The sequence below is a fragment of the Sipha flava genome, unplaced genomic scaffold (assembly GCF_003268045.1).
Source record: "Sipha flava isolate LNK unplaced genomic scaffold, YSA_version1 277_pilon_pilon, whole genome shotgun sequence".
In the NCBI taxonomy this organism is placed as follows: domain Eukaryota; kingdom Metazoa; phylum Arthropoda; class Insecta; order Hemiptera; family Aphididae; genus Sipha; species Sipha flava.
The window spans coordinates 275,356-300,753 of record NW_020272943.1 but is presented as its reverse complement, the minus strand read 5'-3'; the positions used below and the strand labels follow the sequence as shown (position 1 = coordinate 300,753).

The following is a 25,398-nucleotide window of genomic DNA, read 5'->3' as shown; positions in this document are numbered from 1 at the left end:
AAACCAACAACAAATATAAACGAAATAGAGCGTGCGAGAGAACAAGAAAAAAACAAAAAGCTCTGATTTAGCTAAAGTGTGGAAAATGTAATTCATACTTCAAAGGTATACCATATATGGTAGTATGCTACTACAGTTTTTTTATACTTTAAATTTAAATTTTTAATATTTTTCTTATTTTTAATTTTTGTACAATTAACCTATTTGGGTATATACATAATGTGCAAATAAAATAATCTTAAGTTATTTTTTTTTTATTTAAGTATTTGGTGAATCGGTTAGTGAAGACCAAGAAACTTTTAAGGTTGAACAAAATATAAATGATTTAGATTCTGGCACAAGTGCAAACTAGTTGGAATATTTAGGAAGAAAAACAAAATTATTCAATATCCACCTATGAAAAAAAAATTGTTCTTTGCACTCGTATTATATAAAATACGTAATAAAGTATTGATGTATGCTTATTGTTTGAAAATAGATCATCAACTATCGATCAATTGTTCACTCATTTACCAATTAAAAGAGTAGGTGATGAACTAGTCAGTTATAGTAGATATTAAAATTAAATATATTACTAATACTCTTATTTAATTTATACTAATTGTACTTTACAAACCAATTATAATCAATGACTAAGAAAATTAATTTGTTTTATAATATATATCCTAGATGAATTAATTAGTTTTGCCCGAGTAAAAAATATTTGTGTATCGTCATTCACCTTATCCTAACTATACACGTTTCATTCCCATTTATAATATATTGCCAATTTCGTGTAAAATGTTCCCCTTTGTATAAATATGTGCCAATGGCAAGCCTATATAAAAAATGATTTGAAATTTCGTTGGCCAATAATAAATCCTTATATAAGCCTATTTTAAAATGAAAAAAAATGAAAAAAGAAAGCCTATGTGTATATCTTTTTTTATATTTTGAAATTTGAATGATTTATGAATGCCAATAATTAGACTTATCAGTAGTTCTGGCGGATCAGTGATTTCGTCCAAAATATTTTTTCCTCCAGCAAAGTAAAAATTGGATGCTTCAAGAGGCAATTTTTTTGTTTAAAAATATTGATAAATTACACTATTATTGTCAATCAAAACATGAGAATCATCTGCATAGTTGATCAAAACATCGTACTTGAATGCAAACAGTTCTTTATACCGCCAAGGAGTGTATTTAATTAATTTTCACAATGACATCGCAACCTAATTAACCAATCGGTCGAATAGTGTTTGAGATTAGTTGTATCAAGAAAATAGTTTCATGTTTATATAGTTATATATATACAATTATAGTGATATATTTGTATTAACATAAAATCATACATGTATACAAAAATGTACTTAGTGTGTTTTTTAGTTCAACTACTTGAAATAATGGTCAAACATTTTTATAATTAATACTATCTTACAAAAGATGCTAGGAAGAACATAAAATATGTATGAAAATAAATTGTTAATGGCTTCTACCGATAAATATTTTATAAGTCTCACAATCGAAAAATGGTTAGCACACATCTATCAATAAGACAAAGAATATTAGGAAATGAAATTGGAAAAAGTGGCCTGAAAAAATTTACGTAACCTTAAAATACCAGTTTGCCTGATAATAATTGTTGAGCCACTTCACCCCTTTGTAAAATCTTTAGGTTCCGTGGAACAAACTTTGAGAATCGCTGTTATAGATTATAATATTAATTTCCTAACTTATCCTGGCTAATCAGTTATCTTTTAATATTTACATTCACGTAGTAGATAACGTTTTATTATTAATTCATACAATTTATACCATACGCCAAGCGATATGATACCGCGTAAAAATTATACCAATCATTATATAATGATTTTGTAATGAAATAATGGAAGGACTAAAAAATAACATTTAATGAAAAATGTTTTTAGTTTCAATAATTGAACGTCAAATGACACTTATATAGTAATAGGTAATAATTACTATAATTACATTTCATCAGTTACATTTTACAGCAAAACTTTTAATTTGAATTATTTGTTATATGTAGTGATGTTTTTTATGAACTTTGTTAAAATGAAATTTAATAGCCTGTACTGAATATTTTTTTTTATTTATTTTTTTTTTTTTTTTTTATGGTGTTTAAATTAGCTCTATTGGACATTGAAATGGAAATCCGTGAAACTACATAATACAAGTAACGATTAACTGTAAAAAAATATAATTTTATATTGAAAATAAAAATATTTTCAGCTTTAAAGTGTAGGGAATTTTTAAATATTAAATATGTACGAAGTGAAACGTTTGAGTGCACGAAAGTAAAATTTAATTTAAAAATGGCTAATGGTTCAGCTATCTACAAACATGTTTTCTATAAACCCACATGGACGACTCAAATTTAATGAATTTCTTGATCCAAATAGTAAATTAATACATTTTTAGATTTTTTTTATTTATCTCAATCCTATTAAATCTATTTGACATATTTGTTTGCGCCACTAACGCAAACATATAATTTAAATACATAGATAATATTATGCGTATAGTATCTATAGTATAGTACCTTGCCGTAATCAATCTCACGGTCATCGGCCTATTTCGGTTCACCACCGATACTCGACAAACACGTACACGCACACATATATCATTGTTATACTTTTAATTATTATCGGTTATCGTTTACCGTCTATATGTGTGTGAGTTATGTGATTGTAAAGGCCTGGTGCCCTTATTATTTTTGTCGCTCTCTTGTTGTACGAACTGTCGTTGTGTTCACATCAATCACATTTTAATTATATTTTTTTTGTAGCCGCCATAGGCACATTTTTCTATGTTTTTATTATAACATTTTATTATTATTATTAATACATTTGTGTTGTAATGTCATAGGAGAAATTATTATTATTGTTATTTTCTTAAGCGCAAATCGCCAGTTTTTATTATTTTGTGTTAATTGTTTTGTAGGCACAAATCGCCGATTTTTATTATTTTATTTATTACTATAGTAGTTATGTAGTTGTAGCTGGCCAGTCTGCGATCCACTAAATAGTGATTAATTTATTTATTTATATTTATTGTTTTACAACGATTAAACAGCAATAGAGTTATCATATACCTTCGCATAATTTATTAGTTACCCCTCGTTTTCCTTAGTTTTAAGCAACACATCAACACAAAAATACATACATACACACACCACCTCACCACGTAGCTCGTCAGATTTGTGCGACGAACCCAAACATTCTGATGAAGCTACACACAAATATACTATAGTCGGTTGGTGGTGAAATCACATTTAGTGTACGCATTATATAACAGGTGACCGGTGTGCGCGTAATATTGTTTTACGCTATCGGCCCCATCAATATTATTAACTATTTCTTCTTTTTTTTTCAAATATAAAATTTCTATTTATAGAATAATGGTACGAATGTTTAATACATATTGTATATATTATTATATTATTTATTCACAAAAAGGTTAGTTTCTAAGGAATAAAATAAAATAAGGTGAGATAGTTATTTTTATTAATTAAGTAATAGTATTATAACATAGAAATAACAAAATAGGGTTAACATTATTTTATATTCCATATGGTAAACGAAGAAATTACTAAACTCTAAACGATTTATGGTAATACTTTGAAAAAAAAATGTTAAGGTTAGTCGGAAAAATAAGTATGCGATAATAGTACTGCTACAATATCATATGCTACAATAGTAACATGCCAAACATATTTATTATTTTTTAATTGTTAATATTAGATGGGCAGAGGGAGTACTTCAAATAATGTTACAATATCAGTTTCCCAAGTATTGTGATCCGAAAATTCGTCTCTTCCCAGAGTCATGGGCATCCCAGGGGGGTCAAGGGGCACTTGCCCTCCTGGAATAATGTTATTTCCACAGAAATATTTTTTAATGTTTTAACTGTAATAATAATACCTACCTAATTGTAATGTTTTAATTCATAATTTTAATAATGACGAAATATAATAATTTACTATAAATAAAATGTATAAGAAAATTTTCATATATTTTTTAAATTAATTTTGCCCCCCCCCTAGAAAAATGCATGGGGACGCCCATGCCCAGAGTATATTTTCCTCGGTCGAATATATTCCAAACACAGCTCGAAATCGAACTATTCAAAAAATATAATAAAACTAGGATTATAACCTAAACGTTTTACGAAAACATTTTGAAACGAAGCTACATAACGTATTAATTGTTATTTTCTATTTTTTTTTCTTCGTCCCGCTGCAACCTACATTACGTTTTCTTTTCGACGTTTCAACAATCTTGTTGGACTAAAATGTCTGTAGAAAATCTATAATAGGCCACAATGTGTATTCCACAACATAATACACAACGATTACAATTGAACGCTAAAACGAATGTATACACACACACACACACACACACACATATATATATATGTTTATTATAAATGCAAATCCTTCCCAGAGGGTGCTAAACATTAACGTATACGGACAAAGAACGATTTTCAATAGAGACGTCTAGAGTTATCTTGGGTGAAAATCGTGCTTGTACAATGATCACAAGCACGCGTTTTCTCGCATTTCAATTACTGCGCGCAGTTGCAATGCACGCACATTTCATGCGATTTCTCCCATCCCACCGTCCACCACTCTTTATTTCTCATCGTACACCACGTACGTGATACGTATTCAACAGACATTTCTCGCACCACCGCGCGATAGCCAAACCCTTCGCGGGGAGGCAACAAGTTCTGGTACGGCGCAGCGGTAGCGGTAAAAGTGAGAAAAAAATACGGCTTAAGTGGTTTTTATAGAATTTTTTCGTTTTTGAATTTTTTTTTTTTTTTGGAGAAAAAAACGAAAATCATAATAATAACAAGAAAAGCGTCCAAAAACGCTCACGTTCCATTAGATACCAAACACGTTTTCGATTCCTCGTGCGCCGCTACAAAGATCTTATATTTTAGTCGTCACGTATCCGACGCATGGATTTCCGACAGATCCTCGCGCCGCCGGGAACAATTGGATTTCGCAGCAAAATATCTATCCATCGACGAGCTGATGTCGTTATCGTAATAACGGCACGCCAATTACTAATGACGAATTTTCATTTGGAACAATCAAGTCGTCGGGATCGTAACTTCCAGTAGCTCTGCTACTCCGTCCGAAACGTAATATACGTTACGGCGTGAATGTAGCTTATTTTTAAGTTTCCATAAGAGTAGAATAAAAAAAAATTAAAAACTAATCTTCTTCTTTTCCTTCGCTTTTCTCTCAACTTTTCGGGGTCAACCTAAAAATTAAAATCTATTTGCAGTATCAACATTAAACCAGTGGTTTGTTTCAAATAAATGATTTAAATACTTCGTAATATTCTAGGTAAACTATTTTCCGTACGGATTGTAAATCAAAGCGAAAAATAGTAAATCTTCTGTAAGTTGTACGCTATTAAAATTCAATTTAACCTAAACGTTTTGGTTTTTTTTTCTCTCGGCGAGATAAATTTTAAATATAATACACATCACGATTTATTTTAAAAAGGTCTGTAACTAATGAGAACGCTAAAAAAATGTCATTGTTTTCTATTGTTTTTTAAGACAATTACGAAAATTTGCAACCCAAATTGGATTTCATTTAGTTTTAAAAGATTCATGAGTTCACGATATAAATGCACACCTATTTTTTTGAACTGCTAAGAATTTTCTGAGGAAAAATTATTTTAGATTACTTTTTAGTACATATTTCGAATAAAAAATATTTTTGATTTATTATAAATTAAAAGGAAATTTGATAGATCTAAATATGAATATAAAAAAATATAAAATTTAATAAAAAATAATATCTTGTAATTAAGCTTTGTACGTAATTTCAAAGTGAAAATCGCTCTGGTTTTATGTTTTAAATCAAATAAGATTTTTGGAGCGTTAAATTTCATTTTAAAATAATATCATGGTACTTCTTAATAGTTTAAGCAAAAAATATTTTTTATTTTTATTTTTGTTCAATTAAATTAAACCAAACAAATAATTTGCAGTTTTATAAACAATAACGTGTTGAATTGTGTTTTTTGACATACCTACAAAGTGTGCTATTTTTATACTATTTACAAACATATAATATATAAAAAAAATGGAAGTGGTATACTGATATCGATAGTGGTTAATAAATAGGGCAACTATTGATTGTGTACGATATTTACGATATTTATTAGTTTTATTTTATTTTTCATAAGTTGTAATTAATAATTATTATTAATAATTGTGTTATAATTTGTATTTTATTACAATATTTATATACATTTATTTATGTTAAAATAACTATAATTTTAATATTGAGATGTCAGTATGCATTATAAAAATGTTTACTGGGAAAATCTACATATTTTATATATTAATCATAAACAAATTATAATATAACAACTGTAATGTACCGTTATCGTATCCTGTCAATTGACATACACTAAAAATTTAAAAGTTTGTCATTTTTATCAACTGTTACATTATTCATTGAACACTATCAATTAACATAGATCGAAAAGTATTGGCATATCACTACTCTACCAGTGAAATTTCATCGAAAATGTATAACCTATGAGTTACACTCTATAAATTAAAAATAATAAATCAGAAATGGGTATGTTTTCCTTTAAATACATAGGCCTTTTGTGGTTTAATAAATTTTAATATATAATTTGGAGATTTAGTTTAATGCTTTGAAAGTTAAGAACAATGTTGTAGACTTATAAGTTTGCGTAAAAATAAAAAAAAAAAAAAGGATATAAAGGAATATATCATATTGCTAAATACTATTAAATGTGCCTATCTATACATATATTGATCGACTAGAATGTTTTAAATTTAATTTGGAAATTTTAATTAAATAGAATTTTGCTTGAGAGGAAAATTAGACAACTTCAAATCGATGCCGGAAATGTTTTAAAATGGTAATAAAAAAGATAATATTTTAGGAAATACAATACAATTTCACCTACAAGTATAGTTAAATTATATTATATTATCTTTTCACATAAATCACATAATATACACATTTTAATACAATGCGCTATAAAGGCCCCATATGTCATCGATCTTTATTTCGAAGTAAGAAAATATTTTTATTAACATTTTCTACGATTAAAAGAATAAAAATGTAATCGATTAGATTGAAGATATAGACAGTCATTTAAACCTTATCAAATCCTGAAATTTGTCCGTTATGAGTTATATTTAAGCTTAGGAAATTTTTCTCTAAATAAGTTATCGAATATCGAATTTAAAAACTTTAATTGGGATGTTGGAAGTTGATAGGGCAAGTGAAATATTTTTGTTGTATCCGAATTAGAGAAAACAAACTATTCAACAATATATAAATTATTTTACAGAATTATGGAGATTTTATGGCCTACTGGGGTTATATGGTCTTATTGTTTTTAAGCGATGCGAATCTGATCAGAAGTGGGATTACTAATCAAACCCTTTATTCTAAAATTATTCATGTAACTTGCCTGGCACATTCTGTGCATAAACTAACTGAGAACTTACAAGATGAATTTTCAAATAATTACACGTATTTATAATAGAACATATACATATACAATACTTTAAAAATATGACAAACAATATAATATCATTATCATTACCATCAAAGTCCATATTAATGAGATGGGGTACTTGGATTGACGATACATTGTATTATTTTGAACACTGTGTAAAATAAATTTGTTGTACAGACATTTAAAGATGATAATGCTGTATCAATTAGCATACATCAAAAATAATTGTAAAATAACAATCTGCCACATATTTAAACATTCATAAAATTCAATTTTGGATTTTTACCGGAGTCTATAACGTTTTCGGATTAGTAAGCTATTTTGCTATTTAATACATTAAGCGTTATCGAAAATACGTAAAATAAATTTAATGAGTTAAATGTTTAAGAAGTAATGCATTCGCAAAAAAGCTCAATAACATTTTAAACAAATAATTTAGTTTAAAAATTGTGTCCAAAATATATAAAATGTTAAAAGGTGAAGTTGAAGATATGAATGGATTACCTGAAGGTCTAACAAATAACCTAGTATTTTTTAATTATGTGCCACTGTTTTCCGTCGAAGTATAACGAAGATTTTCATATAATAATGACCACTATAGATTTATTTTTAAAAACATAAGAAAATGTCTAATAATATAGTGAAATTTTCAGCGTAAAAATTAGTGAATAATTTAAATAATTTAAATATATTCTAAGCTTATTGTTTTGGTTTGTATTGCAAGCCTACAATCTAGCATCGAATTTGGTTAATAACTTTTAATCAATCAAAACAAAATTTTGTTACACAAATATCATTAACAATAATAAAGAAAAAAAAGTAAATAAATTATAAGTCAAAATGTCAGTAGAACAAAAACAAGTCAGAGCATATTTTAGTGTACATTTGGTTCATTTTTAATGTTTAATTTTAAGTATACTTGTATGTTTTTAGAGCTATAAGTCTCTAAGCCTAGCTATGACTATATTTTTTTGTTTTAATTTAACATAATTTTGGATGGTTTGAGACATTATGTAATATATGTACTTCAGTCGATTTAAACCCCGATGTTTGAAAGAATTACGCTAAGATGTTTGTCATAAATCCAAATACGAAACAACGACCGGTTGACTAAATAGCTGTTATTATGTGCCTAGACTTAGACTGAGCGAAAATCTACACACAAACTACGTGAAAGTCAAATTGAAATTCAAATTTTTTTAATCATAGCATATAATGCATTTACAGGATTCTTTGTTCACTCTGACAACAATCATTGCTTAACGGCCAAAATGCTTGTAATTTTGGTTAAAAAAAAATGAAAATAATTTGCTAAAACGATTGCAATACTTATGTGTTGGTTTTCACTGACAATACGGGGTCATTGACTATCACTATGATCATTGCGATATGATTGAGTTGATTGAAATCTAGTCACATCAACTTTGGGGTAGGATTTTATTGGGAGTCTGGGTAGGCTCGTATTACCCCTGAGGCGAGAAATTGACGTTCGTTGGCGATGGTAGCACGATTTTTTATGTAAGTATTATTTGATGATAATACATCTCAACGGAAGCGTCTAGTGTTAAACCACTTAAAATCTGGCAGTCGTATTCAATTATCGATCAAGAAGCCGCAAAAGTGGTACCACCGATATGACGATAGATAAATATATAATATATATAACATATTATGTTCTATTATTTTCTATAAAATACGATTTTAATATGTAAATTCAATTTGATGTATAATCTTATGTTGTATTACAGAGATCCATTTACACTAAAAAAAATTTTAAAGAAAAACATCACTGTAACAACATTATATTCGTATTTTATATTGGTCATGCATTAAATTTAATAAAAAAAAAAAAAATAAAAAAAATAGTTTCTGGTTGAACAATGACAAAAGATTTATTTTTTACTTTTAACGCAATGGAAAAGTATACTTATTTAAAATCATTAGGTTAAGCGCTTTAGTCAACGGAAAATTGAATATTTGTTGTATGCTTACACAAAAACAAAAACTTATTAAATATATACTTAAATTACGACTACATAAAACAATTTTAGTTAAATAATAATAATAAAGAAACTTATGATTACTTGTATTAGTATTTATTCATAACTTAATGTTGTTTTGTCTTTGGTTTTTAACACAATTACAGCTACTCAATACAAAAATGTATATAGTATATACAAAATTATATACATAAATCATTTAAATATATTGAATTACTTAATAGTTCTTTTTTTTTTTTAAAAAAAAAAAAAGAAGAAATTTACTATCTGTTTATGCATAACAATAATTAAATATGATATAAGATTATAATTGCCATGAGTAACATATTTTGGAGAAGAAGCCCATTAGATACACTCTCATAATTTATTATTTAATTTAAATTAAAATTAATAAATTAAGAAGAAAAATGTAGTTCTTATAATAGAAGGTCGCGGGACCAGTTCCTTTTTAGACGTCGATATTTCTAAAAAATAATTCAGTAACTGTTTAAATAATTCAATTATTGAAATTATTTTTCGATACTTTTCAGATCATTAGATAGAAAACCAAATATTTAGATTCTTTATGATAAGATTTCAATAAATGTCACAAACTATAATTATACGATCCTCTTACTCATTTAAATGACATATTCAGATGTTATCTGACTTATTTACTGTCATTCATTATTACAAAAAGTGAAATTGTTTTAAAAGAATTATCAAATTATATACTTAACAGAAAAAAAAAATCAATTTAAATCCTAACAAAATTATTTTTATTTAGGACTAAATGTGTATCTACGAGTATAATTATTATGTATAATATAATACACGTATATTTTTAATAGTACATTTTAATATACCTTGAATAATTATATTTTTACCATTGAGTAATACATTTATCCGAAATAATGTATTGCAACATATGAATGTGTTACTATACAAGTAAAAACATATTGTGAGTAAATATAAAAACGTATTTTTTCACGCATTGAAGTACGATGAACAAAATATTAAAAACAGTGTATAAGAAAATGTACTAACCGATGAAACGTTGGTGATCAAACTGTTCATATTTCGTCAAGTCGACGGAATCATTGAATGACCAAAATGGACTGATTTTTTCAGTCTCTTCTTCGGGACCCGTAATAGTATTGCCATTGTAACCAGTTGTATTTTCTGAAAAAAAAAAAAAAATTATATACATATTTTTTTTATATATTTTTTAAATTTAATAATAATAATAATAATATTATTCTACAAACATTTGATTTTTAGTATTTGTGAACAGAAAATAATGTAGGTTCCAGATTTAAATTCAACTTGAATACAGTTACTTTAAAATATTACTATTATTCTTCTCAAAAACATAATCGAAAACAAATACAAACAGAAGCAATCATGTTCATGAGTTTCAATAAAGATATTATTTTAATTTTACATTATTCACTTAACACTATTTTCAATTTATACTAATTAAGTACATTTGCGACCAATCGAACGATATATATTTATCTTCGGACCACCGTAACTTGTTATAAAAACAATGATATATTGGTAACATAATTTTATGTTTTTTTGCAATGAAAATACACTGCAATGTTAATTATACATTATATAGGTCAATTAAATTGAATAAGCTCTTTATATACAAAAATAATAAATAATCTTATACATTTTATCACCAATAATTGCGTATAGTGAACATTTACTGTATTTATAATACGATATACTCATGTTGTAAGACGATTTCTTAGTATATTACGTCATCCTGGAAACTATTTTTTATTATTTGATATTTTCATCTCCTTATTGTACTTATGTAATATAAAATATAAACCAGCCTAAGTATGATTTTACCTGAAAAATCAGCTATATGAAACTGAATACTATACGTAACTCATAAAATCGAATATATTAATTTACAATTGACACGTTACGTACAAATGCGATTAAATTTTTTTATTCGAACCATATTACTCACAAATATCCAGCTCTGTTTTACAAATTCGTACAGAACTTCTGTATAAACGAGGTGTTTGTACTTGTATTTTTATACCAACCACTGAAACATTATAATGGGAATTCAATTCAAACACCATATTTACTCGATAATTTGTAACCATAATGTTTTATTTTTTATATATTTATTTATTTATTTTTTTGTTTGAACTTATAGTAATAACTATGATGGTTCTACAGTTAAAATAATGAATTTGCTTACATAACTTATAAATACAAAAAGTAAAAGACAGAGTAAATTAAACATAATTGTATAGTAATTAAAACAATAAATAATATCAGATAAGAATATCAAATGCAATTTGTGTATATAATAACAAAAATAATTGGGGAAAATGAATTATTTGTTTATTAATATAACAGAATGAAATGAGTCTATAATGGCAGTTAAATCAGAGGAATTTTGAAAGAGCTAAATTTTATTTTAAATTAATGGATTTATGTTCGGTTAAGGTACCAACAAATAATACAGGCATATGACGGAATTGATTGAGAAGGGTCGTTAGAGAGAGATTCGGAGATTACGTTTTTAGACTGAGAGATATTGTTGTAGGAGTTTGAAAACTGGAATTTGTGACGATTCCCATTTTAACGCCACTGGAAACAAGTAAGAAGGAATGCGAATTTAAAATATACTTCACGTCAGAATAGTTTTCACATGACAATGTACTGCGCATACGGACAAACGACATTATGAATTAAAATGTTACGATACAGGTATTGCATTTAAAATACTAATGAAATGAGGATTAAGCGAAATAATCATCGCAGGGCTGTGTTTGTCAAGCCATTATAATGTGTCACGTCGTATGGTTCATATGTACGTACTGTTACGTGTAATGTCATCGGTCGCTTAATTTGTATGTTCTAAAACTTTTTCGTGCAATGGCAATCGCACCATACAATCATGTAGGAAAATCCAAAATTATTTTGTCCCATATTTTTGCATGTTCCCAAGTTAATATTAAGCTATTATATTGTTATAACGTTTCTATCGTTGTTTAATGCGCGTACTATTATTTTTTAATTTTCAATAATTCGTTTTTCTTTCACATAGTTTAGAATTTTTTTCATTGCGTATTTATAAGCATTGATATAAAAATATTATTAAATGCGTATCATAAGGCTTGTCATGATTTTTTTTTTTTTAGAGCTACAAGTCACGTACCTTGGTCATAAAATTTAACATCGTTATGTAATTTCAACGCAACACTGCACTCCTTCAGTGCATACCACATTTGTCGTCGGCATTTTTTTTCTCACACACGTCACAACATCGACACCATTCACGATGCATGTTATGTTCGACTACGAGACAAATAATTATAATATTAAATTAAAAAAAATAAATAAAAACTCGAGTTAAAAAATCTTTATTGGATAAACGTTAAAAAAGTAAACGGAATATAATCATCTTATTAACTTACGCGCGCAAAGCACATTTTACGTACGGTGAAGAAATTCGAGTCCGAGACGACTACGACGAATTGCGTTGACATATTATTTTCCTCGGCTAAAATACGATTTCTTTTTTCGAATACACGGGAGGGGTTTCAAAGATAAAACAACACTTTATATTGTGATTTTGTGCTGTTATTTTTCTTTTATTTTTTTATGTCTCATCCCTCGTGACGTCCTTTTGACAAAATACACGTGCCCTGCTCATTTTTTCGTTCTCTCAAATACCTCAGACGCGATCTCACGTGTCCCATGTTATCTTTATATATAGGTTTATTTATGATCTTTATACATCTTCACGGTTACAAGATATTCTGTCAGTTAAGTATTGTGTGTACATTAACATATCAAGAAATGTAACCAAGAATATATACCGAACTGATTCACTGAATATGTTCTTATTTATATTCTTATTTTCATTTTTTCTACTAGGAAAAAAATATTATAATTTTATTTTTATTTTTTATTTTTTGTTTTACTACTCAAAACACTGTGATACTGTTGGAAATACGAGTATACGACTGCTTAACGATATACTACAATAATATTATTCAATTTATGAGAAATCAACATTAGTGTTAAATATCAATATATACTTTGAAACGTGATTTTCTACATAGAAATACTTTATAGCCTATTGAAGTATGTCAAATATGTACTACCGATTACGAGAGTTAACTATTTTTATTTATTTTATCATACCTTATTTTCCACCGTGTTCTTTATTGTTGGTAACCAACTCTATTTCTCCGATTTTGTTTGTATGAAAGCGTGACTCTACGCTTTCATTTAGTCTCATTCTATTAAAATTTCCCCTATGCAATTTGCACTATAATATTATCAATCGTAAAATCTGTAACGAGCAATCAAGTTAAATCCAATTAAAAAAAAAAATGTGTTGAATTTAAGGATTTCAAATAAAACAAATAATGCGACTCTCAACTTGATTTTGTATTATAATTTGTATGTGTGGTTATCATTAAAACAAGTATTTGAATAGTATAGGTACATTATATTATACTCAACAAGAAGATGTATAGAATACTCCATATTATGTTATTTTGAATGACGTTTACGAACTACGTTTGAAGTTTTCTAATTGACATTATATTTTGATATTACACTGATTGGATAAACAACACTCAAAATAGGGAAAAACTCGATTTCTGCTTTCGCGATTTCACTAACTTGAACATGACATGTGAATCCTGCAGCGGTTCCTGATGCTAACGATTTTCCCATCTCTCTTACACTCTATTCCTCCTCTCTTTATTTCCTTGTCTACTCCTATGTCTACTCTCCATTTCATGCAATGTGATGTATGTTATAAGTCTGCATCCCATGTGTCATTAAAACTTTGCACGCTATCGGAGTTGGTTCAAAAGTTTCCACTACATACTATACTGTACTCGACGTCATAATAGTTATTTTGATGTCTAACGACGCTCAAGGAGAATTAAGAACATGTCCGATAGGACATCAATATATGATTATTAATAATTTTTAACAAATTTAATTGGGCACCATTGGTCTGTTGATTAAAACAATTTCGCTTGTAAAAAAATCCAATTTAATTTAATTTGTCCGTATTTGAAACTACATCAAACGGTAATACATATTATATTCATATTCATAGATAATACATACCATAGATAATGGAATTTATTTGGAACGTCCTTATCACTAACTGGGAGTACATATTTTTAAAATTATTTTTTTTCGCAAAAGTTGAAGTACACTTGACTATTTTAAGATATTAAAGCATCAAACTTTATTATTTAAATTATAGTAAGGTCTACGATTGGAATAGCTATTCCATCGAAGTGCATTAAATATGTATTAAAAATATTGAATATAAATAATTAACTAATTTTGCACACGTCCTATTTTAGGTGTTAAGGAAAAAGAAAATATAAATTTAAAATTATTATATGGTATGATATTAAAATATAGCAAAAAAATATATCTAAAAAATGACTTGTTTATATAATATATTGGCCTGTCAATTTAAGTACACGGGAATCGAGACCATATATAATCAAATTGCCAAATAAGAACTCGGATCGAATAGCATCTCCATTTATTCAAATGATTGGAAAATTAAACAAATTACTAGTTTCAATATTGAATTACTATGTAGAAACATTGCTGTATTTTACCAACAATCATAATAATGTCATTAATATAAATCACAGCTTTTTTTAACAATCCGTGGATTTTACTATCCCATTCAATTTATATATAGTATATTAAACCATTTAATTTCCAATGGATAAATATGACTTAAGCCATTCGGTTTTACTACATATTTTTTACTAAATAAAATTAATATTTATAGAAGGAAATTATAATACCGTACGATAATTGACGATTAATTTTAAAATTGTTCTGAGTAACTGTAAATTTATAAATATTTAAATCTAAATCATCAATAGATTTCTATAAATATCTATATTTATTTATTTTAGTATTAATATTTAATTTAGAATATTAATATGTCCAGAAATAAAGTTAGCTACACTTAATTAACTGATCAAAATTGTTTTTGCAAGATAAGTCATATCATCTCCAACAATCTGAACATACTTTAATAAACTGTGGTGAATATATATAGTTAATCATCAATGCTTTATTGATATTATTAATAGGTAAGGTATTTAATAAACTAAGATTTATTTTTTTAAAAAATTGGAAGCTATGCATTAAATTATAATATTATTTATATACATCAAATAAATTTCGACTTTCTCATTCTCTCTAAGTATATGTTATGTGGTAACTGTATTATATATTTTTACTATCTACTAACTTAATATACTACCTACTTAGGTTATGTGATAACGTGCACTCAAATTAATTCCAACATGCGGTAACAATCCAATTGCATCATACGAATAAAAGTATATACTCGTGTAAATACATACGAATATGTGACGAAGTTCCATATAAGTTGTCGAAAACTTGTTGCCCAAGATGTACAAAACTCTGGTGAAAATTATATTTAACTATATTTAACGTGAACAACTGTAAATAATTATATTTACCGAGAGCAAGTGTTACATGCGAGGAGTCATTCCATTTGATCATTACAATATACAGCACAAGAGACGAAGACGCCGACATTTATTTATTAATTCATTTTTAGCGTATAGTAATTAAAATATTCGGAGGAAGAGTGTTGAATCAGGCTTTTAATAAAACACGCCTTATTGAATATTTAATTATCTTTCAAGAGCAATAGAATTCTATGATCGAAAAAGTACAATATTAGATTCCATAGGAAACATGTAAGTGTTAATCAATGAGAAATCTATCAAAGTTGTTTGACAATCGATTTTCACCGTCTTAAAGCAAGATATAAAATATACTTCAATGTATGATATTTATTAAAAAATAATTGCAATTTATTGGCCGAATATGTATTATTTAAGTTCTTAGAGTAAAAATAACTATAGTTACTAATATAGCATTAATTAATTATTACGAATCCGTTAATGTTTTCTACATATTAATATGTCCGTTTTACAACTACTACTTATTAGTAACCCGTTTAGTTAAAATTTTTCACATCTCACAAACATAAAATTTAACAAAAACATGAAATTATAAAATCAAAATAGGACGTAAAACATATTGTGTTGTACCAAGAACTACTAAATTATTAGTCCGTCTAACGAAAAAAAAAGGTACTAAAAAGATTTTAAATAAATAAAAATGTTCATTCAAATTATTTTTGTATAAGCTATATAAATATAAAGAGACATATTTAAATACTATCAAAACACTTTTTAATTATAAAACTGTAGACATACTCATAAAATGATATACATTTTAATGTATTATCCGTAAACATTTTTAAATTTTTCATGTATAGAATTTACTCGCTAATGGTAATTTTTATATGTATAAAACAAAAAATTAAAATTAAATTTCAATTTGACTTTGATAGGTTAACGTCAATAGAGTTATGAATTAATACTATATAAACAGAAATATTTAACGTGACAAAAATAACATGTAGGTACCTACCAATTACATTAAATATTCTATTTTTACTTTTAATCTTCATACAGAATGAAACTTGTACTATATTTGATTAAAAACAACAAAGCCAAGTCAAAAACTAAATTTTACTATGATAGGTCATTTCAGATTTAATTTTAATTATTTTTAGATTTAAATAAATATATATGTATTGAATATACAATGACGTATGCCACCTCGGTATAAAAGCTTTTAACGTAGTTCATTGTTATGGAGTTCAGAAATTATAATTAATTTAAATACAATTTATAGAACTAAAATAAAAAAAATATTGAATTTATTTTATTTGAATTTCAGATTCAGGATGAAATACACAGTAAATAATATTATTAGTACAACAGTTTACTTTCCGGGATAACTTCAAAAAAATCTGTATGTATTTTATATCTCGGTCATTTCACAATATCATGGCTCCTCTTACTGATAGCTATTTTACAATTTAATGCGAATATCACAGTATAAAAGCAATTACTTCAATCTAAAAAACTACCAATAGTTAGTATTAAATTGTTTATGTTGTAATAATTATAAAAAGTGCGAAAGTACTTGGTAGATTAGACTCCACGGTTAGATGAAATAAAATAATGGGCATATTTAATTAATCTATTTATAACTTGAAATCAATGTATTTTTTATTTAGATTTATTTTTATTAATTTATTTCTGTTGTAGGTATAAAGTGTTGGTTGTACAAGGAAAAATTAAATTAATATTTCCTGTAAAATATGACACTGTTATGCTGTAATATGTTCCCAACAGTTAGCTGTTTGATGTATTGCAAACCACACATGTATTAATAATACACGTCATTATCATGCCGCATACACCTAAAACAACGAAGCGAAACCTATCTAACAGTTCATCCATTCAAATCGACAAAAAAAAAGTTTTTATCACCCCGAACCGTTACGCCGTACTCAACACCGATGAAGACAATGTACTCGCCACACTTTCAACTAGCACCACGGAAGATCCGGACAGACCACCTCACAAAGTTCACAATGCTAAGCCCGTGGTTCCTCCTATCCACATCAAAAACATATCCAACTTCCCAGCATTCAACACCGTCTTAAAAAATATCACCGGACCTAATGGTTACACCTGTAAGTCAACTCCGTCACACCTCATTGTACAACCCACCGATAAACGAACTTACAATGCAATAATAGATCATTTACATGAAACAAACGCTAGTTTCCATTCATTTACCCCCCCCCCCCCAAGTCATCGCACATACAGAGTCGTCATTAAAAATTTACATAATTCCATCTTACACACCGATATTACTTCTGCTCTTACTGAACAGGGACATTCAGTCATGAGTATTTACAATGTCAAAAACAGGAACAACTGCCCACTTCCAGTATTCTTCGTGGATATCCGTCAGCAAGATAATAACAATGATATCCATGAAATTACATCTCTTCTCAACATAATAGCGAAAATCGAAAAACCATTCAAAAAAAGACATGGCTTTTTGCCATAATTGCCTAGACCATGGATATACAAAGAACTATTGCAACCATGAAGCTCGATGTGTCAAATGTGGTGAAAACCATCTGACAATCGAGTATACCAAGGACCGAAATAGTCCAGCCAAATGCGCTCTATGCACTAAAGACCACACCGCAAACTTCAAAAGATGCCCACCATTTGAGTCAATATTTAAAAAATCTGCTCAAAAGTTTCAACCAGTCAAAGATCCTGACCCTCACTCTCAACAGTCTCAACCCAGAACCAAAACCAAATCATATACAGAAGCCACCAACAACCAAAACAAAATCACAGAACAAATATCAAACACCTTTTCAAAACTCATATCCAATTTAAGCTCTTTAATTAATCCATTAATTTCCCTCCTTACATCAGTCCTAAACACACTAATAGCTAAAGGCATTATCTCTCCATAATACTATTGCACACCGTCTCATAATACCTTTATAATCTTATCTTTTCTCAGACCTATCCTCATTAATTTTATCTAAAATTTTAATTGAAAATATGTAACATCCAACCAAGTCTATCATTATTAACGACTACATTTTGTCAATTTAGAATATATATATATATATATATATATATATATATATTATTATTATTATTACTATTATCTCTCTCTAAAATTAGTTATCCATTATTTTCATTCCACAACATCATTCTTATTTTCTTTTAACCGTATCATTATTATATAAATAATACCTTGTAATAACATGTAATATGTTGACACATTGTAAATTTAAATAAATAAAAAAAAATAATACACGGTAGGCCTGATTGAATGAAATAGTAACTTAGTAAAAAATATAAAATATTACACGTAATGACATAAAGAGATGTTTGCGTTTTTGTGAACAAAAATAATAAGGCTTGAAAAAATAAGTTGTAATCAAACCAATAATATTTTCTGACTTTAATTCCCGACGTCAATTTGATTTGATAGAATCACTGTTTTAAATTCTAATGACTATTATATTAATTCAATTTTTGGTTTTTAATCGTAGTTTATTTAAATAAATTATGAACTTACATTTACTATTATTATTAAAGTATACAAATATTTTAATATTTTAAAGCCGTAACATTATAGTTTTTGATATTTTTTATTTTAAGATGTATTCGTTGACATAAATCAATAAAAGAAAGGAATCAATAGAATTTTATTAATGTACTTTGAAATCTGGAATTTACATTTTTTATGCGGAATATTTTTCAAACTTTGCAGAAATCAAGCTCAGCATACATAATGTAGTATAAATATGATAAGTTAAAAATGAATTTCAACCAACAAAGTTTGTTAGGTAGATAATAATGGAATTTTCTCTTATTTTTTCTTGTATTAGCTACTGATAATTCACCATATATACAGTTATTTAACGAAAAGACAGACTTGGTTAACATAATTGTATAACCACCTTGAATGAATTAATTTGTTTAAATATGTAGTTATACATCGTTTGTGTTCTATAGTATTTATTATCCGTTATGTTATATTAGTATTATCGGTTTTGAATAAATGTATATAAATAATTTCTTCTCAGACATAATCTTAATACAGCTCTTCAGCTCATTATGTATACAAAAAGAATATTATACAGTAAGGTCTGATTGTCGGAAGAGAGGAGGGGAGTTATTTGGTGTCGATTTCCCTTAAAGAAAAGAAGTTCAAAAGAAATAAATACTTGGTACGACCGTACAGAGAAAGATAACATTAATTTACGTACGTGAAGTTGGCCCACCCTTTTTAACGAATGAACTTGAGACTTATACCAATATTTTGCGAGTAAACAGTTTGCGAATTATAATTAAAAAACAGAAGGATGGGCCAACTATATGTAGACCCTCCAAGTCGCCCTAGAATTTAAAAAGTGATACCAAACAATGCATCTTTATTTGCGAATCCATTTTCAAAATTTGCAACTTCACCTTACACCACCCCTAACCTACAAATTCCATTTTCCTAACGTGAAGTCAGCACACATAATTCGCCCTAGAACTTCTATGGTCGTTTTCAAAGGAAACAAAGTAATAACCGGTTGTAGATAAGATCTTTTGTCACTACAGTCAGGGTTGCAAAAAAATCAGTTTTTATAAAAAAAATATAAAATACGTTTTATTTGTTTAAAACAGTTTTTTTTTATATTTTTATTTAAATCTAAGTTTATAAAAAAATTTTCCCTAAATGAGATTATTAATCTGTAATTTTTATCCAGAGTATACAGGTGAAAAATATTGTTTTTATAACTATCATTATATTCAATCACTATATAACAGATTAGATTTAAAACAATTTTATATAAAAAGTATCAACTAATAGAAAATTATGATATGATGGTAATCTAACAACTAATAACTAAACCTAAATATTGAACAGTTGATAAGAAAACGGAACATTTAAAACTGTTCATATCTCCCATAGACCTTATACTGAGTCTATGCTATCTCCAACATTTTTTTGAAAATATGACATACTGTTAGTATGTTACATCCTTTTGAAATTTTTTAAAATATGAAATAATTGTGTTTTAAAAGTCTATAAAAAAAAAAAAACCCGCGTGTTTATCGTTTATGTATTAAATGTTTAAAATAAAAGGTCATATTTAAAATGTTTAAAACACTTTGCAATCCTGACTAAATCTCAATATATATATAAGTACCAATCAATAAAAATAGAAAATATTGAATAGAAAAAAAAATGTTCATGGTAAATATTACAATGACCTCTATCGAGAACAAATTGAAGTCACCGAATTTTTTATATATTAAGCTATTTTAAATATTTTTAAACGGTTATTTTCACATTTTCCACTGTTATGGTATAATACATTTACCTACCTAAACATTATGGTTTACGACTTATGAATATGTAACTTATGACTTATTCTGGCTTACTCGCAAATTTTGAAAATTCACTTGCAAATTCTCGTACATAAAGACGCATCATTGGGTATCAATTTTGAAATTCTAGGACACCTGGGTGGGCTAACGTCAAAGTAGGAGTATGGAATTTGCGGGTAAGGTGTGAACTCCCAAATTTTGAAAATAGACTCGCAAATTCTCGCAAATAACTCGCAAAATATTGGTATAGATCTCAAGTTAATCCGTGAAAAAGAATGGGCCAACTTCACTTACGTCATTAATTTATACCATATAGTACTATATACCTTTTAATTTGTATTCATAATAATAATAATAATATAATTATTAATTCATACCTTATATGTATTTTTTGTAGTATTATAAAATCACTTAATTTTTAGAAAACTTTAACCCCCTTCATAAAAAATTCAAAAAATACGACACTGCTGATAATAATACTATTAGTGTACAGTTTAATGACAAAATAAATGAATTCGAATATTATTGTATTTTAATTAAACATTTTTAAATTTGTAATCCTCTGAACTTATATGAAATATAACTGTCATATGATATTTATAATATTTTCATCGACCGATAAAATCGGCAATCATGCAAAATGTCAATAACCATTGTGTTTCATGCATGATTTCTGATTTCAGCATCAGTGAAGAATATTAGTTTATAAATTAATTTTTCCCTCGGTCAACATTTGATTAACATAATTAAAAAAAAAGAAACAAAAATCAATATTCTACATAAACTACATAAATTTGAAAACATTTATCGAGAGATAAACGAAATTAACTATAGTGACTATAGTCAAATTGACGTGAAACAAAGGTACTGACTACATGCATGGCTAGTCAATGTTTTGCCGCAATTTTGTCACTCGTTTAGGAGGTCTCTTTGCTGCTTTTGACAAATAATTTATTTTCGTAAGAGAATAATAATGATAATTATGACACGTATTTATGCATACGGAAGTATACTATTTAGACAAAGCCTATACACCGTAGAAATTGTTAACTTTTCGTACAAACGCGTATTTCGAAACACACAATCATATGAAATTGTTTTAATTGCAACTGATGGGTATATAATCAGAAAGATTCATTATATCAATTTCATGCGCCTACTTTAAATAGTAAAATGTCCTCTTCTCCCTATGAATCTTAACCCAAATTATTTTCTAAAAATAAGATAAACTTATTTTTACTATGCGATGTTTGAAAGTCACCATAGTATGAAATGTTTAGAAGAAAAATATAACCATCGTTTGAAATATAACTTTATTGCAAAAAAATTAAAAAAAAAAAATGTTATTTCCGAAACTTAAATTTTCAGTTCTCATGATTATTAATAAAATAACGTGTAAATAACGTGTAATACCATGTATTCAATAGTATGAAGGGAATTGTTTATTCAATTTATACAGATACTAATTATTCGTGGTTATAGATAGTGTAATTTTAGTAAACGAGTAAAACTATAAAACTGACTAGTACAGTGAAAATAAAAGTTATTGCGTTATAAACCTACGTATCGTGAATGATTTTTCTAGTATGTTAACTTCTTTTTAATGCTTTAACGCATTTTTAATTTAACGGTTTTTGGAAAATATCTGTACAATAAAATAGACTAAATTTCGCAATGCAATAGACAAAGACTTTTTAAAAGATCTTTAATATAGTCAACATTGTATTTCAAATTAAAATTAAATGTATTCATTTAAATGTACCGGTTATTCTTACAACTTAGCTAATCTTTAAACCAGAACTTCCAGCGTTGATTTCCAGATTTAATAATTAATAACTGGATATAATTTCATTAATTCATCCTATCAATTGTATGGTAATCATTGGAAATGTTCACCATCGAGAATTTAGTCAACATCAACCTTGTAAGTATAATACAATGTTTAACATGAGACAGATTATATACAAGACCTTAATCATGACCATTATTTATCGGTATTATATTTATCAATATTTAGAAATACACATTCTCAACCAATGATACGTTATATAGTATTTGATATGAATAAAGACAATGAATATTAAATAATTACAACTGTTTTATATTAACAGTTTGTACATTATGTTTTGCATCCCATCCAAATGATTACGTACATAATAAAACTAGAAACAATAAATATTAGTTTTATTTTACTATATAGTAAATGTAGAAGTAAACTTTAAAAATAAAATAATTTAGTCAAAGATTTTTATGTACAATAGTCAATAACTGAAGAACTTCTAATAAAATCATAATTATACGTATAATCGTTAATTTAAAAAAAAAAATAGTTTCTTTTATATTTTACTAAATGAATTAAACATTATGATACATTTAACTATCTAAATTTGCACTTCTTAACAATGAATACGGTTGTCATTTGTATTTTAATATTCTGTATATTTTTAAACGTGAATATTTTTTTTAAAACGAAACCGGTCGTAAATATTTAATTTTTAAAAGTATAATTTCGCATGTGGGATGAATTCTTACCTCAATATTAAGATTACGGACAAAATCAAAAAGAATATTGAAACCTTAAAACTACAATTGTGAATAGTTATTGCGGAAAACGTAGACATAAAATAATCTTTATTAATTCAGATAAAAATGATATACATAGAATAATTTTCTACGAAGTTGAAGTTTAATAAGTAATATTTAAAACCAAAACTCGCAAACTAAATTTTAGCTTACCTGTCACCAATCTGAATAATAATTATAATATCTTAGTGGAAATAATGTGGACATTGATATTTCGACAAATAAACTGAACATAACGTTGCATAAATAAATTAACAGTCCCTTAGTATCGTAATTATAGTTACGCTAATATACGTAATATACGCTGCAGTTGTGTATATTCGATTGGAGTACAACTCTATGCCTCCGACCGTACATCTTATCACCGCTAGATCCAAAGTTGCGCCCTTGAAGTCAGGACGAGTGGTTGAACCATTATCAGTTCCGAGGTTGGAACTTTGTGGTGCACTACTACTTGCGCAAACATTGCATCGAATACAAACAACACTCGCTTCAAAGATCAACATCCAAGAAGTACATTATTTATTTACTTTAATTTAATATATTATAAACACAGTTATATTGTTTCGAAAAGTTGTAACTCACTCAACAGAAATAATGTAAAACGACCATAAAAAGAAGACTGTGTGATTTTTTTTCAATAAGAAACCGATAACATGACTTATTGCAACAAATGTATACATATATATATATATAAAAAAAAAAAAAAAAATGAACAACTAAACGAGATTTGTAAACTTTTCTGTCATGAACAGAAAAAATAAATTTTAATAATTTCAAATATTTTTTTTCTTCTTTAGAAATGTATTTTATTGTTGATGCATTTTAAGCAATGAAACATTTTCTTTTCGTATACGTGGTTGTATTATAAAAACTGCATTTTATTAACCGAACATTAACTCAGACGTATGTGGTAATTATTAATTAATTATTTGTAATTATAATAAAATGAGAAATGATCAAAGAACACATAGAAAAAAGAAAAGAAACCTATGTATAATAATCAAAAGGATTTACCGAGATTACAAAAATGCGTATTTACAAAAGAATAGCAATTTCAAACGAGCTGGTTAATGATGGGTTAAATAAGAAAGAAAATAAAATCTAAGAAAATACTCGGTGGATAATCCAGGTATACACAATAGGAAATAGCTGGTGTACGAGTGTTCATAAGAAGTATCGGATTGTTCACAAATTTCAACCAAATTTTGAGCACCTATTTTCTCGAAAAGAAAAAAAAAATTTGGAAAATTCCAATTTTATAAAACATTCATTATATTAATAAATAAATACGACGTAACCAGCTGGATTTGACTTTTCTATATCTATCAAAAAAAAAAAAAATTACATTTCCTAAAAAAAAAACTACTTATTTTTTCTATTACTAAATATAATTTAGATTTGCCAAATATTATAGAAACAATTATATTAAATTTAAGAAACATC

General features: G+C 26.9%; 1 protein-coding gene across 1 annotated transcript in view; it reads right to left on the bottom strand.

Annotated features, from left to right (window-relative positions):
- Positions 1 to 25,398, bottom strand: part of LOC112685449 — a 328,545-nt gene that overhangs the window by 122,591 nt on the left and 180,556 nt on the right. Inside the window, exon 3 of the mRNA XM_025557345.1 lies at positions 10,556 to 10,690. Within this exon, the coding sequence (XP_025413130.1) occupies positions 10,556 to 10,690 (135 nt within the window). The remainder of the gene's footprint in view (positions 1 to 10,555; positions 10,691 to 25,398) is intronic.